General features: G+C 38.9%; 1 protein-coding gene across 1 annotated transcript in view; it reads right to left on the reverse strand.

The window, feature by feature from the left end:
- Positions 1–13341, reverse strand: part of trpm3 (transient receptor potential cation channel, subfamily M, member 3) — a gene marked incomplete at both ends in the record, with an annotated part of 178491 nt that extends 165150 nt beyond the window's left edge. The window contains 1 exon segment of the mRNA XM_079815722.1: positions 13165–13341. Coding sequence (XP_079671848.1) covers positions 13165–13341 — 177 coding nt within the window.
- Positions 13342–17072: the final 3731 nt, after the last annotated feature.

Genomic DNA, 17072 nt, shown 5'->3' on the forward strand with positions numbered 1-17072 from the left:
TATTTCATATCAAAACAAGGATTGCATGTATGTTAAAATTATGGCCAATAACAATAAGACGATAATTATTTACTATGTTAATGCAAATAACCAATAAAGTTCTAGACTGTCTAAATAAAAATAAAACAATTAAATCCATAAAATAAATGCCACAAGTGCATCATTTGTGTACCATCAAATATTAATGTACAGTTATGCAGCACATTATAATGTAAAGTATGAAAATGCTTTTAGGTTATCTTTGTAATCTAACGGCGTTTTCACACCTATACATCGTTTGTTTTGTACAATGTTGCATTTTCTTCTTGGTTTGGTTCGCTTTCACAAGGCAACATTTCAAAGCTTACCAAAATGTGTTTATGTAAGTCACATGCGAGTACAACTGTCCTCTTATTGGTCAGAGTTTCTTCTGCGTTATCCATCAAGATGATTGACAAGTTCGATATATGAGCGTATTGTGGCTTTATTTGTATCCATCGAGACACACGCAAACACTATACGAATGTAGCTATCATTTCTGCTGTTAAATTCAAACTCTGGATCTTCCAGCGCTGCCTAGAGGTTAACTGTGTCAAGACACGCAAACACTGTCAAGGCTTCATCGGGACAGCATTCTTGCACAGAGAAGCGTAATTACACAACATTTTAAGATGAAGAGGGACTCTTTTGGTTTTCAACTTTTATAACTAATGTGCTCACTCACAAAATCAGACACTATTGCTATTTATATAGCACTTTTCCCGTTATGAATTATAATACCACTTGGTTCGTTGGGTTGGATTGCGTTCACACCTCAAGCGAACCGCCCCCGAGTTTGTTTGCAATCGGGCTGAGGCCACCTCATTCACTCGATTGTTTTGGCGCAGATCCAAGCGCGATTGCCGTGTTCACATATGCCTAAACAAACCGAGCTAAGGGAGAAAACGCACCAGGTTCCGAAACAAAGACGCAGTTGTGAAAGCACCCTAAATGTAAAAACAGAGGAAATGAGCCATTGAATATCCAATATCTGACAGTAAAAAAATTATATAAAATAAAAGGGCAAATAACACTGCAGTCTGGGTCTGGCTAGATAATTGTTTATTGTTACAAATAACTACTATATAAGAAATGGGACACAAGTGTAAAAACATAGAAACCTTTTAGCTACATTCAAATACAAGGGGGTAAAGTAATACATTTCTATGAATCCATAATCAATCAATTTCTGCCGTAGAGTTAAACTTTTTTTCTACAGATTTAAGTAATGCTTAACTGCAAGTAGACTGTGGGTTGAGCTATAAATTACCTTTTAACAACAATAATAATGTATCTTGGCACAGCTTACACAATGGATCTATTTTCATAGTATGGCACCCCTGATCCCTGAGCTGAGTGCAACTACGCTAACAGAAAACGAGCGGAGGAAATGCCACACTCGGTTGACATAAATTTTACATTAGTTCCCTGTGCCAAGTGTGTTACCAAGGCAACCTGGCAATTAACGGTTAATAGGAATAGTGCAATAAAAGCAGCACTGCACTGTATAAATATAATGGTGTTTATTACAGTTCTCTTATTCCCTTTGACCACTTTAAAGGGGCCATCCACACTGAAATGAATAGATGCATCAACCCTGAGGCACTCCAGCCATTCCGAGAATGGGAATACTAATGTGGAGGGCTGGTTGAGGCAGGAGTCACATGCTTTGCATGTATTTTTCGTCTCACTGAGGATGATGCTATGGAATAGCTCTGGTATATTTGCACGAGCTGGGGGTAAATACTGGCAAGATCAGTTAATCTGCCACAAGGTCATTGAATAGTTGGTTTGTTGGCCGTTACTGATAGATATACCATCATCTGTTTAGAGACAATCTGTTGTGCCAGTGTGTGATGGGATAAATGGGTTGTTTTAGGGTAGAACCAGACTCTGGAGTATAAGCTAAATAATTGTACGCATTATACTGTCCTATTACAATACAGACACACACATACAGGTCAGGGCTCCAGAGTGCGACTAAATGGTCGCATTTTGCGACTAAAATTTGAGAGTGTGCGACTGAATTTTACATCCAGTCGCACATGTGCGACCAGTAAATTTGCCCGCTGTCGGTACTGGAGAAATTAAGAAAATACACTTAATAATTATAATTGATAGACGTTATGTCTGGCAAATTCTATCTTTGCCAGCCGTCTCTATATGAGATAATATTAAACCATTTGTCCGTGATGCATTTTTGCCATTCGCAATCCAGAAGAGAGAGAAAGAGCGCTCTCTCACGTGGAGCTACAGCGAACACAACACCACAGTCAGCTTAATGAGTGACGATGGCCAAGAGAACTACACAAAAGTTTAGTCTGCTTAAACTTTAGGTATGTGCTGTGATATTAATCTAATTTTATTTTCGATTTTGGCTTCCAAGAATTATAAAAAGATGGATGAGGTAAAACTATTCCTATAGCCGTGTTCCGTCGAGCGCGACATCCTTCCCGTCACAGCACATTTCTCCTTAAACCTAAACTAAACGTCAGATTCAGTGATTGTTGTAAACTGCAGTCTCTACTTTTGCTAAACTGCGGGATGTGTTTGATAATAAAGAGCTATTAAATGCACAATAATCCGCGCAAGAGACGCTGTTTCCAACTTCAAGGCGCCTTATGTGTGTGTGTGCTGCGAAATGGACCGACTTGCACTTAATATTTTAGGCTTCGTGTGCGCGTCTAAACCATCAAATAAACAACAAATAGCCGGTGTCAAAATGACCGGATTGGAGAGTAGTTATTTTAACAGTTTATATCTTAAATGGGCGTAAATAGTTTGCAGAAATAGGAGAATATGATATTATTAGTTCTACATTCGATCGGTCTTAAAGGGGCAGCGTCTAAACCAGCTGATGATTGAGCCATTAATTCGAATCGAACAAAAGGCAAATAGAAAATATTCACATCTCTTGATTTAATAACTTTAGCTTTTGTAAGCATTAATCTATCAATTTATACAGTGAAAACTATGCAGTGTTATTTTACATTTCATTACTTTATTAGATTTCTTTGCAGGTTTGTTCTTTACTGTAATATTTAATGTTAGCAGACCTTCCGAATGCCTGCACAGTGGTCCATTTACAAATAGATGTTTTATATTTTTGTTCAAACTTTGCGGTTTCTTTTGCTATAGATATTTTACTTTTGGGATTATAAAGCCATGTTAATTATGTTCTTAATTATGTTTTTTTATATATATATAAAAAAAAAAAAAAAGTATAATAAAAAGAACCGGTAAGAATACTGTCAAAGTACCGGATCAATAAGCAGTATCGGTAAGAGTAGTAATACCATTAAAACTTTAACGATACCGATCCCTATTAGTAATACAGTGGAAATTAGTAGATTTGGTTAGCATGTTGATTTACGGTGTGCGCCCCTAAAATTTCTGGTTGTGCCCCTAACATTTTCTGTTGGGGGCCACTGTGCTCCTAGTGAAAAAAGTTAGTCTGGAGCCCTGCAGGTATAAGTAAATTATCATATATAGGTGAGTAAAAATCACAAAACTTTATTTTTGGATGAACTGTAATTTTAGGGTGTGTTCGATTGACGTCAGAGTTTGGTTCATTTGGATGATGTAAACACTGTCTTCCAAACTTGGGTACGTACCCGATTCCGCTTAAAAAGGGTGGTCTGGGGTACGGTTCATGTGAACTCCGGTATGGTTCGCTGCTGATTTGAACGTAATCGTATTAAATCGTGGAAGTGAACCGCTATAAATGACGCATGATTTGATAAAAATATGTGTTTGTGTGTGATTCACTCATTTTCCTGGCGAGCTCGACTAACATATCACAAGCAGAGAGCTGTAAATCTCATTTCTGCTCACCTTCAGCGTTCTTTAGAGCATTTGCAGTACGTTTGCGGCAGATAAGACGCAAGTGTAATTTCGTACTGAAGCTTTGAAAACAAAACCAATGGTTCAAAAACAAAAATATAAAAGTGAGGTGAGCAACGCTATGCATTTTGCTGCCTTCTCGCTCGCCATTGTTACCAAGCAACGGGGTAAACAGCTGCTGCTTTGATGATGCAAACGCACCGCGGTTCGGACTAGGGGTGGGTGATATAGCCTCAAAATTATATCACGATATTTCAAGAATATTCGCGATAACGATATTTATGACGATATAGAAAAAAATATATGGAACAAAGTTTTATTGGTTATTTCAGCTGGTAGGCAGCAGCATTTATTGGTGCAAACAAACCCATAACATTTTAGTTTAACAATAACTAAAGTAATTAATGCCATGGTCTGTCCGAATATTTGATTCTGATTGGCTGGAAGGTGTGCAATAAAATAGTTTAATTTACAGGTAATTCCAAGTCAGACGAATCCTCGTTCTATATTAATGCGCTGTTTTCATTAGGTGGGTTTACATGGAGCACTGTAATCGGTTTAAAAGTCCAAACCGAACAAAAATGCTCCGCATAAACACCTCAATCGGAATAAAAATATAATGTTGACAAGAGAAAAGTAAATTTTTCTGAAGTGTTAAACTTTTTATTTCGTAACAAGTTACGAAGATAATGTTGGAATAATGACACAGACATAGCCTGGCTACGCCATCTCATCTGACAGCGTTTTTCCCAGGCACTTTCTACTTCAACTGCACCTGACAGAAGAATAGGGCTGTACGATTAATCGAAAAATAACCGAAACCGACATTCAGAACCTCTAACCGACATATTTTTCCCATGTCGGTTATTTCAGGGGCAGTTATCTATGTTTATAGATGCCCAGAATCACTATAGTAGCTGCATGTTTTACACAGTTTATACAGGTCAGTTAATTGCTGTTCTTATAGCCTACACGCTGACACACACACACACACAGACGGCACGCGCAAGCCCCGAAGCCGCTTTCACTTTCGTCCTCATTAAGTTTGTCAAGTATGCGTTTAAAGGCTTGCCAGTTTCAACATTTAAAGCGATTGTGCACTATTCAAAAGCAACAATACGGAAAACGTATCCGTTCATTGCTCAGCTTTTTTCTGTGACAGAGAGCTGAGCCGTGTCGCGTCTCTGACAACGCGCGCACCCTGAAGGCAGACCTCTATCACCTGCGTCCTCACAAAGCTTGTCATTTGTATGTGGTTTAAGCCCTGCCAGTTTGTACTTTAAAGCGAGTTTCGACCATCAGATATGTATTATGTTGAACTAATGCCTGATATATTGTGACAAACGAACACTCAGACAGAAGCTCGCACATCACGTTAAGATCGAGCGCAGAAACGCAGTGTCAATTCTGTCCTGTCACTAAAGTAAAGTCACTAAAGTAGCTTAGAAACTCAACCGTTATATGCATACATGTTAATACCTTTGCAGTAAATACAAACCACAGCTTCATAATGAATAGAGATGGTATGAGTAATTCAAACACACAATCACTCTCATTAATGCATTCAAATAAATGTATTGCAGGCCGATGTGTTAATTTATCTGTATCTGATGTACAACAAACAGAAATCTGCCCCATAGACAATAACTGCTGAAAGTGAACCGTTTCCTTCAAGTATTTTAAAATCACAAAGAAATGCACTTTTTCATTTAAAAAAAAAAATTCCACCTTTAATTGTAGAAAATATTTACAGTACAAACCTTATCAGTGAACTCAAAAACCTTATGAGGGCAAAAAAATAAAACAGACCAGGCAATCAGAACCAAGTGTGAAAGCACAGCATCAGGCCTTTCCCAAATAAACCCCGGTCTACAGGTGACCCTGGGATAGAGGGAATATAACAGTTCTTATGAGAGGTTAAAGGAGAGATTCAGGATTAAATAACCTCAAATAGATCAAAGCAACTGCTGTTAGGTGGGCTACAATTAAATATAGTCAAGTTTAAATGTGTAATCAAATTCACATTGTCAAAATTGTGATTAACCAGTGTTGTGCAAGTTACTTCCAAACTGTAATACATTATAGATTAATTGTTACTGTTATTTAAAAGTAATTCTTTACCTTACAATATTACTGTCTCAGAATTGTAATGCGTTACATTACTCCTGTATTACTTTTGTGTTACTTTCACAAAAATAACTACAGAAGTAGAACTTCTAAAATGACAAAATGTACCACAGAGCATTTTACATCCAGTAGAAGGCGATATGATGTAGCATAATGACTGTGGGTTATCCAGGCTATATAATTGGCAAAGTGAAGGCTCAACACAATGCAAGAAAGGATGACGGACAGAATCACAAACGATCCAACAAGTCTGTTAAAAGTATGGTAGAGGTAACGTGATTATCTGGCAATATCTGGGAATAGCTTGGGTCTATTCATATTAGACACAACAGAACTATATGTAAAAAGCCATGACAAGATACACATTTGTTCTTTTCTTATTATTGTCATTATTTTATTCTCTTTGAATTCAAGACGTTCACAACACAAAACCGCCCTGCACAAAGTGCAAGAGATGTTTTTTTTAAAATTGCTAGTGCTATTTCACGACGTCGATAGTTCTTTCGGTTTTAGACAAAGGTTGCATTTGACCATTACGTTATTCTTGTTCTTATCTCTGACAAACTCGAAGTAATACGCATACGTCCATCTTCATTCATTAAGCCTTGTTTATACTTTCATTTGACTCCGCAGTGCAAGCCTCCGCTGACTGCCCGCACGCCTCGTCCGTTTGCGGAGGTGTTTATACTCGACGCGCTCGCCGTTGTGCTATTCTTTGAAACGACAGAGCCTTTAAAGGAGCTGTATGTAGGACTGTGGCCAAAACTGGTACTGCAATCACTTTCAAATTACTGTAGACCGGTGTATCCCCTCTCTCCCTCCCCTGACTCGAGGTTGCCAGCTAGGCTGCAGGATCCAGCAGGAACGTAGGCTGCTACAAGGAGCTTTCAATGGCAAGTGACGTGTCGTACACAGTAAGTTTTTTTTCTTTCTGTTAATTATGTTTATGCTTCAAGAGCGATGTTTTGTGAAGTAATTATGAATCGCAAAAATTTACTAATGGCGATTAGCCAAATATAATCGTAAATATGAACGCTCGTATGTGACAGTACATTCCCACATGAAAAAATACTATAGTAAAATTACAGCAAAGCTAAATAACATTAGCAATGGTCATACAGGTCCACTTGCAGCATGTTTTGTCCACTATATATGCGAAGAACGAATGAGGAATAATTTTTACTGAGGTAACGTTAGGCTACAGTCTCAAATACGTTTTCACATTGCCATATATAGGCGTGCTAATGTTGTTTTCCTCAGCGTCCCAGCATAATGACAGAGAAAAGGGCTCTGATAATGCATTACTAATGTTAGCAATGACGACTCGCCGTTTTTATTTACCAAACAATTCCTTAACGTTACCTTTTCAATTCAATGACCCACCTCCTCCATCTGCGCTAACCTAACGTTACTTTGCACGAACATGCATAACTTTGTTCGACTGTCATGAATATTTGAAATGTCCATTTACATTAAGTACAAGTTAGCCAAACATAGATGAACCTTACCTGTCCAGGAGAAAATTAGCAACGTTGGCATCAGTCTTCAAATTATTCTCCGTTTTCAGCCGTCTCCATCTTTCAAAGGCATCTCTTATACAAATCCTTGTTTTATCTCGGACACTGTCACGACGTTTTTCTGATTCATAACGAGGCCGTTTAGGTTTCGTAAAGTTAGACATTGTTTATCCAAAAAGTTTGTAGCTGCAGCTGTGGTAACTAGAGCAGAGCTGGCAACCCGAATGCAGAAACACTACTGACTTCGTGATTGGTAGATAGGTGGAGGGTGGCGCTTCAGGCATGACACAACATGTCAACATCAACATCAGTTGAGGGCTGCAACTTCACTTTTAAAATGACAATATCTTGGCCTGACAACTGTTGTCAGTGATATAAGTATTTGAAATTAACATGATTTCTTAATGTCTAGTGACAAATCAGGGCCATTTTATGATTAATTGAAATACATTTCTTACATACAGTTCCTTTAAGCCTTCTTTATTTACAAACTTGGACACCACACGCAACTATTGACTGACCACGAACAGGTTATAACTTACTAGCATTTTTCATTCGTTAATGTCTGGCGGTCTTGCTGTTGTTTTTTATTTTTTATAATTACATTTTGGGCTAAAAGTGTGTTGTAACACAAGCGTTACTGAACATGTACAGAGTAAAATATTACTGAAAATTGCAAAACGTAGTATGTTACTGTAATGCATTACTTTTGTAACGCGTTACTCCCAACACTGATTATAACCATGTATGTATTTTTTTTTTTAAATCATGTGTCTGATACCACTCTAGCAACAGGCTCCCCAGGTCCCTGCGGTAACTGAGATGTGAGAAAAAAAAGCTTTTGCAAGAAATACACACAAGCAGGAGTGTGAGCTCATTAATTCACTGAGATGAGTGCTGGGTTCTGTTAGGCTTTTTCAGCTGTCAGAGATTCTCCCTCTCCGGAGGCCAGTTGACTTTACCAGAGGGAGGACCTTTCCAATTCACACCTGTTATTTCATCTAATGCTGAGGGACTGTGATTTGAGACCCATGCACCTGGGTTATTCTGCAGTGACACAGCGGGTCATGAAATAAAATGAAATATTGTGTTGAATAAGACAGAAATAAGCTTTAAAAGGACTTAAGTCTACACATTGCATACATGTCTTATTCATAGTCAAGTTAAGCTCAATAAAAAAAAAAAAAAAAGATATGTTTACATGGACACCTTGTTTGAATCCGAACGTAGTGTTTACATGAACAATAAATAAAGTGATCGGGTTGATGTGCACATTTATTTGTCACAAGCTTCAAATCGGAATAGATTTTTTGACATGAGCACACAGAACAAATATACAGTTTCCCACTGTTTGACAGACAGACTTAATATTTGTCTATTTCAGGTCCTAATGTAGGAAATGACGAGCACATGAGGCTCAGTGCTGTGCTGCTTTTATTTATCAAGCAGTAAAAACACCCCCTCCCACGCCCAAAACAAGGCATCTGGGGATGAAAATCAGACACAAGGACTAATCGGACATTGTCCTGCTCCACTTCACAGACGATGAGTGGAAGGACAAATTTAGAATGACACGACAGTCATTTATGACACTTTATTCAACAACAACAGCGCATTCCACCTGCCATACGTCATTATGCCATTTCTACATCATTGCACATGCGCAGTACTTTATAGTTTCGGTTTTCAGTCTGATCAAGTGTTTACATGTCCTCTCGATTGGATTAGAAAAGGTTTAAACCACCCCTTATAATCTGTATTTTGCCAAATTAATTCCGATTGATGTGGTTACATGTGACTTTTTTATTCCGACTGTGCTAATAGTCTGATTACAATCGTAATACTAGGGTCCAAGTAAACACAGCTAGTGAGACACTTAATTAGGCTAATTCATAAATGGTAAAATACCTTCACAAGTATAACCACAAGACATAAACAATATGAGTGTTAAGATACCATAACTTTAGTGCGAAAAAAGGTATAGGTACCTGCCATGACAATGTTCCCCTAAAAGGACTGTAAAAATTATGAGAGCAAATTTACAGTGCACATAATGCACAAATTTTAACAGAAGAATTAAGTGCTTTTATAAAATTATAAGTTTCAAATTTCTGATTTTCCTGCAAAAATTGGCCCCAATACTTCCATTGTAAGCGACGTGTCTAAATCATTTTTGTGGTAATCAACATTATGCTGTAATCATCACAAATGCTGTCGATTGAGCTTAACTTGTATTAAGCCCTGAACATTCCTTTACAGCTAATTATGGTTGTGGCTTTGTCCTATAAAAGCACAGATTAGAGGTTTTTTTTGAGGTGACAGTAAGTGATGAAATCACTATAATTTAGGAGTGTTCAATTTTGACTAATTGAAAAAGCATCTGATCTTTAGTGACATATCTGTAACCGTAGTGAGAAGTTGACTGTAAGCGTGCCGGGCGATATGCATGACAGTTGCTATAACAACCAAAGTAAGGCACATCCACCAGGCTTAAAGCCCTGTGGTGGTAACACAAAATCAGCCCCCCGAGGTTGTACCGGCTCATTACAAACTCTGATCCGCTCCTATTTCAGTTGCCCAGTGTAATGCTGTTTAAGACTGCCTTAACACCAACCGGGCACAAGATGGATTTTCTGAATGTTTAGGAACAAGAAAGTCGTAAACCAGTCTTTGTAGTCAAACACAATGGGACACATATCTGCAGACTCCAGGGTAGAATAACTTCAGACTGTGAATGAACAGGGATGTAATAAGTGCACTCTGAATCGTCCACACGTCCAATTTACGCTTAACATTATTAAACCTTAAGTCCACAGGGATTTCTTTAGGACTCAAACAGCATGTAACACACGGAAGTACAGAATATTGATTGGGAATGTCCAATACTTTAACCCACTATAGCACATATCCTCCTTAACACCTCCCACTGAGATAAGCCCATTTAAAGAAACAAAGATATATAAATGACTCGGTTTCCAAGCTACAGTTGACAAGGTTTGTATCTATCCACACATTCTCATCAGCCTCCTTTGTTTCAAAACTATGTTATAGAACAATTAGCCTGTTTGAGCATTTGTGTTGGCATGCACATGCTCCTCACTGTTTGCACTGCCACTTAGAGCCTAATGTCCGACCTGCCGAGCATGAAAGCAAACTTCCTCCAAGCTGGGATGTAAAACCGTAAAACTCCTCAAGGTGACTGTTGGGAGTCCCTCTTAGACCTGATACATATTCCATGAAAGTACCTGGGAATTTTACACAGGCACATTTAACTGCATGCATTTTCACTCATCACAATTCATAACTCAACACAAGTATTCCCAGAACTTCTTTGTGTTTCTTAATTAATGTCTCCCTAACATATTTTCTGTCTATTTTTTTCTTGGTTCTGCAGCAGGTACATTATGAGAATGTCTTTATCAAACTCATCTAAATATCTTACATCTCAAATTCTAGAGCAAGACAGTTTCAAAAGACTAGATGTGTCTTCAAGTTGATAAAAGGTGTGATTCAAAAGACAATCCATGATACACAAAGTGGAGTCGTTTCTATAGCAACATGGCCACAAATAATTTCACAACCACCCACCTGAAGATAATAATGTTAATACTAATGTAGTATTTAACAACAGACCACAGACATGAAACGCCAAGTAAACATTTACTGTATGGATTTATAATACATATCTTGCCATTTAAATACACTGTGGATGAGAGTAAACTTGCTAAACGATTGTGCCCGTTTTCAATTTAGAGGGATTTGATATACTCTAATACCAGCTTCTTCAGACCTTAAACTAGAGCATTTTTATTATGTTATGTAAATTTCTCAGGTACTGTATTTCCATATTTTTTTTTACATCCATGTATAAATGTCATACTTTTTTACCATTCAGTTCAGTACAGAAGGAAAAGTTGTGTGTTACAGTGGCCTCCAAGCCATAGCATAATATGTGGGGGAAACAAATAATAGGTGGAAACAAAAAATTCTGAATATTTTCAGTTTACATAAAATACAGGCTATAAAAATGGTACTCTGCTACAATTCAACAGCCTCATTGCAGATGCACTCAAGATCAAGTAGATTTTTAATGCCTTCCATTTCTATGACTGCAACTTTCATCTGTTTGTGTCTAAACATTTATGTTTTGGTGTATAGTGCAGAGCTCAACATGGAGGATTTTTTTTTTTTTGCTGGCCACTCAGTTCAGACTGCCACAAATAGCATACATTTTTTATATTTGCTATATTGATTTTAGCAATGTACTTTTATATTTGCTATCAATGTTACATTTTCTTTACAAAAACAAATTTTGCAACATGCTTACTAAATTCAGAAACACACTTTTGCTAGCAAAGAATGTCATACAATGCAAAACACTATTGATTTGTAGTTTTCAACTGATGCTTTCAAAACTATTACTCATACAAAAAACACATCATATAGCTAATTTGATAACATTATCTTGGTGACAAATCAGCAGAATTTGCAACAACAATGCAGAATGCCAATATCAGAGAATACTAAACGTTTATATTTGCAAGGCAAGATAAATGAATGTAAAACTTTGTGGCAGCGCAGCAGTAGCTCAAAAAGGTAAGTGACCGTCTTGTCAACGGGCCCAAAATTAAATCCTTTTTGTTGAAACCTGCAGTTTGTTTGATCCGCCGACATAAATAATGTTGTATTGTAAGTCACTTTGGACTATAAGTCCAAAAACACACACGTTTACTTAGCTATCTAAATGGGGATATTTCACATACTTTGACTAAACATAAACTTTGTTTATGTTTTACAAATAAGAATGTCCCCAAAAAAAGAGGTTGTGTTAAATTTAGTTTACTTCAGGGTATAAATGTATCCCCGAAATATAGGTACACACACACAAAATACAGTGACTTAGGAAAATACAGTATCTATCCCTCTAGCTGTGCAACTAGAGTTTGCAAAAAAGAGGCAAAAGAATCTTCTGTGTGTGACAGATGGTTTAGAACTAGCTTCAGGGCACACTCTTGTGCTTAGCAACAACTGACCCACTGAGTTTCCCCTCGTTATTGACTCCAAATCAGCCAAAATGAGATCAAACACCAGGGGGTTGGAGTTTTCTTGCTGGAGCTGCCACATGCCTGAAATCTTTAAGCGCAGAGATGTGAACAAAAATGCGATTTCCCCCCACTTAGCACATGGAGTATTCTATGACCTGGTGTAACAAAGCATTTCATATCAGTAACACTTTCTATAATAACACTTCCCAAATGGCACACAGTCCTGGGAGAACACCTGATTATGGTATATATCTAAGCAACAACAGCTGCACCTTTCTCTCTCTGCCTATCTAGTCTCACTCCATGCATGTTCTGTGGACTTGAAAGCAGCATCATCATAAAAAACCTTTTAGTGGTCACAACGTGTTGCACATGCTACCCTGAAACTTTCCACTGACTGGCATCCTCTGAGGCAGAAGGGGACCTTTAGATTCCCACCTGCTTAAGCCAGACTCTTTCCTGCACCCCTCTGTCCATCTCTGTGTGATCCCATGCCCTCGTTCTCTACTCTTCCTCCCTTCCGCCAGCGTCCCTCCCCTGCACCCACCCTCCTCGCTCCAAATTCGACAAACCGGGGAAGACAGAGCACACACAGATGATGTTCCACTTCTTACCAATGCTTGCTGTGAGGCCAGTCCTGACCTCTTGGTAGACCCCTGTCTGGAGCTCAGTCTCTTCCAAGACTCGGAGAAGCGCCCTCTGGCGGAGGGGCGTCCGGGCCCCTGTGCCTCCTCCCTCGTGGTGCTGACCTTGAAGCCTTCTCTCCTCCCCTCCCACTTTCTTTTATTCATAACTCTGAAAGTTTTCTTGACGACTCTGGAACAATAGCCACGGAATCAAGGAACCCTACACTATGATGATTCGTCTTCCACTAAAACTCTCCACAAGTGTCAGGGCATCTTTTTCTTGTCCTTTTCTTAAACAGAGAAGCAAAAGAAGTGGAGAGAGTTTGGATTCTACACCCTGTTGCATGTGGTCCCACAGCTTCAGTTAATGTAGGAGGCTTCACCCGTCGATAGAATAACACAGATGGAGAGAGGCAGAAAAAAAAATGTAGCTGGCACAGCCCCGCCTGCAAGGTTCCTCTCTTGGTTCCAGTCTCCTGATGTCTTCAAACTGAGCGGGCAAAGGCAAAGCGAGTCACTCTGGAACTGAGCTCTCATCCTCACACTCTCTCCCCACCCTCATTCACACACTCTCCCTCCCTTCCTCCCTCCCTCTCCACTTGTTATATCTCCCTCTCTCATCTGCTTCACTGCCAAAGTTCACAGCTCACGTGTCGCCCGCTCTCGCCGTACTGCGTTTGTGGAGATTAAAGAGTTATTCCGAACAGAAGGTTTCTACAGGTTCCCCCTCTCTTTCTCCCCTGTGGTCCCACACTGGTTTTAATCGACACAAGAATGCAGGTTTCACATCAGCAGAGCCTCATACGCTCACCAGTGCAAAACACTTACTACTTTGTGATTTCAAAGCCTGAAAACTTTTATTACGGTTAACATGAAAGGTGATTCACCAGGATCTGTACATCTTAAGGCTCTTTCGGTACCACAGAGAGGTGATTATGTACTTCACCACCTTTTGGTACCAATTTGTGGTAGTAAAGAGCCAGAGACCAGATTTCTTCCCCTCATGAAAACATCTCTGCACGGTCATGTGTTCTACAACCAGGGGGAAACAGACCTACTTTACATGGATAGAAAATGAAGACTGAACTTCCTCCTGCTGAGCTGGTAAAAATACAAATCAAAGCAATGAATGAGGAAATGTAAATATGTTGAATTAGATCTAGGCCTACCAATGCAACCACACAAAATCAGAGTAAGACTGTACAATTACTACATAGTGGCATTTACTAATAACTGAAGACAAACTGATTTGTGTAAAAAAAACCTGACAAACAATCTGTCACATGTATACCTCAGACATATTGTACATTGTGATAAACTCTGCACAAGACCCACCTACTCATAGTTGCCAGGGTTACCACAAGAAAACACCAGACCAGCATAGCTGGTGGTTCATTAGCAATCCAGTTTACATTAATGCTTAAAAACTACAAAGGAAGCAACAATTATAATTTAGAAGATTTTCTCAGAGATGTGGTTATGACATTTCAAACTACAAATTAAAAATATAAAAAATAAGATAACTGGGATTCAAACAAGAACATTAGTTTGATAGTTTTTGTTAAATGAGACACTTTAGATTTCATTTAAAGCTTAAGGTTCTGGGGATGGCTCATGGATATTCCAATGGACTTCATCTGATTAGCAATAAGAAAGTAACACGTTTACAAAGGCTTTCCAATGAGTTTAATTAAAAGTTTAAGCGAGAAGACTAAGGAGCTGAAAGAAAAATCTCGGCATGTAACCTTATGTAAAGCCCACAGCACACTGAGTCATCACCCTTGGAAGTAAGCATGGTATTTTATTAAAAAAGCTGCTTGTTAGATCTGAGAAAACAAATAAGACCAACATATTTTCTGACCAAAAGAACAGTTTGCTGTTGGTTAACAGCAAAAAAACATCTTGTTTCTTTTTTTTAAATCAGAAAAAAATGGTTCTAGCAACAATTAAAAACAAAATAGAAAGCTAACGTAATTTATAGTTAGCTTTGACCGTGTATGACGAATTGAAAAACTTGTATAGCACAAAAATTATCATTCAATGTAAGATTTGTATATAATTATCAAGGACCATTTTTCCTTCACAGCTTTACTTTTGTTCTTCAGAACAAAATTCAGCAGAGCTCTTTAAATTTGCTATTCGATATTACATTGACTGTTTGATTATACAAAATTTTGCTCCAACGTGCTTACATCTGACTCACTGGGGCCAATCATTCCCCATTATTCACTGTGGTCATTTTATCCATTATGCCCTCTACCAAGTGCTCAGGCCAGCAATTTTGCGACAGATAAAATCAGTCAGTTTCCACTGTTTTCCAGAGTTTTCAGTATCAAGTATGTCCAACATTCACAAAAGACAGAATACAGGAAAAATAAAGGTAAATAAAGATATATATATATATATACACCGATCAGGCATAACATTATGACCGGTGAAGTAAATAACACTGATTATCTCTTCAGCACGCCACCTGTTAGTCAGTGGGATATACTGTATTAGCAATAAGTGAACATTTTGTCCTCAAAGTTGATGTGCTAAAAGCAGAAAAAAATGGGCAAGCGTAAGGATTTGAGCGAGTTTGACAAGGGCCAAATTGTGATGGCTAGACGACAAAAGTGGTCAAAGGAAGGAACAGTGGTGAATCAGCGACATGTCATGGGCGGACAAGGCTCATTGATGCACGTGGGGAGTGAAGGCTGGCCCGTATGGTCCGATCAAACAGAAGAGCTACTGTAGCTCAAACTGCTCAAGAAGTTAATGTTGGTTCTGATAGAAAGGTGTCAGAATACACAGTGCATCACAGTTTGTTGCGTATGGGGCTGCATAGCCGCAGACCAGTCAGGGTGCCCATGCTGACCCCTGTCCACCGCCCAAAAGCGCCAACAGTAGGCACAAGAGCATCAGAAACGGACCACGGAGCAACAGAGGAAGGTGGCCGGGTCTGATGAATCACGTTTTCTTTACATCACGTGGATGGCCGGTTACCTGTGGAACACATGGCACCAGGACGCGCTATGGGAAGAAGGCAAGCCGACGGAGGCAGTGTGATGCATTGGGAAATGTTCTGCTCGGAAACCTTGGGTCCTGACATCCATGTGGATGTTACTTTGACAAGTACCACCTGCCTAAGCATGGTTGCAGACCATGTGCACCCTTTCATGGAAACGATATTCCCTGGTAGCTGTGGGCTCTTTCAGGATAATGCTCCCTGCCACAAAGCAAAAATGGTTCAGGAATGGTTTGAGGAGCACAACAATGAGTTTGAGGTGTTGACTTGGCCTACAAATTCCCCAGATCTTAATCCAATCTCAGTCCGATCCATGGAGGCCCTATCTTGCAACTTACAGGACTTAAAAGATCTGCTGCTAACATCTTGGTGCCAGATACCACAGCACATCTTCAGGGGTCTAGTGGAGCCTATGCCTTGACGGGTCAGGGCTGTTTTGGCAGCAAAAGGGGGACCAACACAATATTAGATAATATAATAATATTACAACTCTGCACAGCCTCATGGAACGAGCCGATGACGTGTGATGTCTGCGTAAGCAGGGTGCGCGGAGGTATGAAAATACATAAATTGATGGGCAGGTAGGACATGCTGTCATTGCACTCAGACCGAATGCTATGAATGGAAGGGGAAAAAAAAGTTTTTCCACAGAAGATGTGTACATGTTTTAATATTTAGACTGTTAAAGCAGGCTATGTTTGATCCTATGAATCACTTGTATACTTGTACTTGTACACAGGTCCGTGGTTTTTCCCTACGCCAAACATTATTTGTAGTGCACCTCCCATCCAATAATCACAAAGAGCTTTGTGCTTTGTTACCTCTGATAAGAAACAAAGTCTCAGCTTTCAAATTATGTCAGTTTTATCACAAAACTCAAACAATA

Source organism: Gobio gobio, assembly GCF_949357685.1.
Source record: "Gobio gobio genome assembly, chromosome: 4".
NCBI classification, from domain to species: domain Eukaryota; kingdom Metazoa; phylum Chordata; class Actinopteri; order Cypriniformes; family Gobionidae; genus Gobio; species Gobio gobio.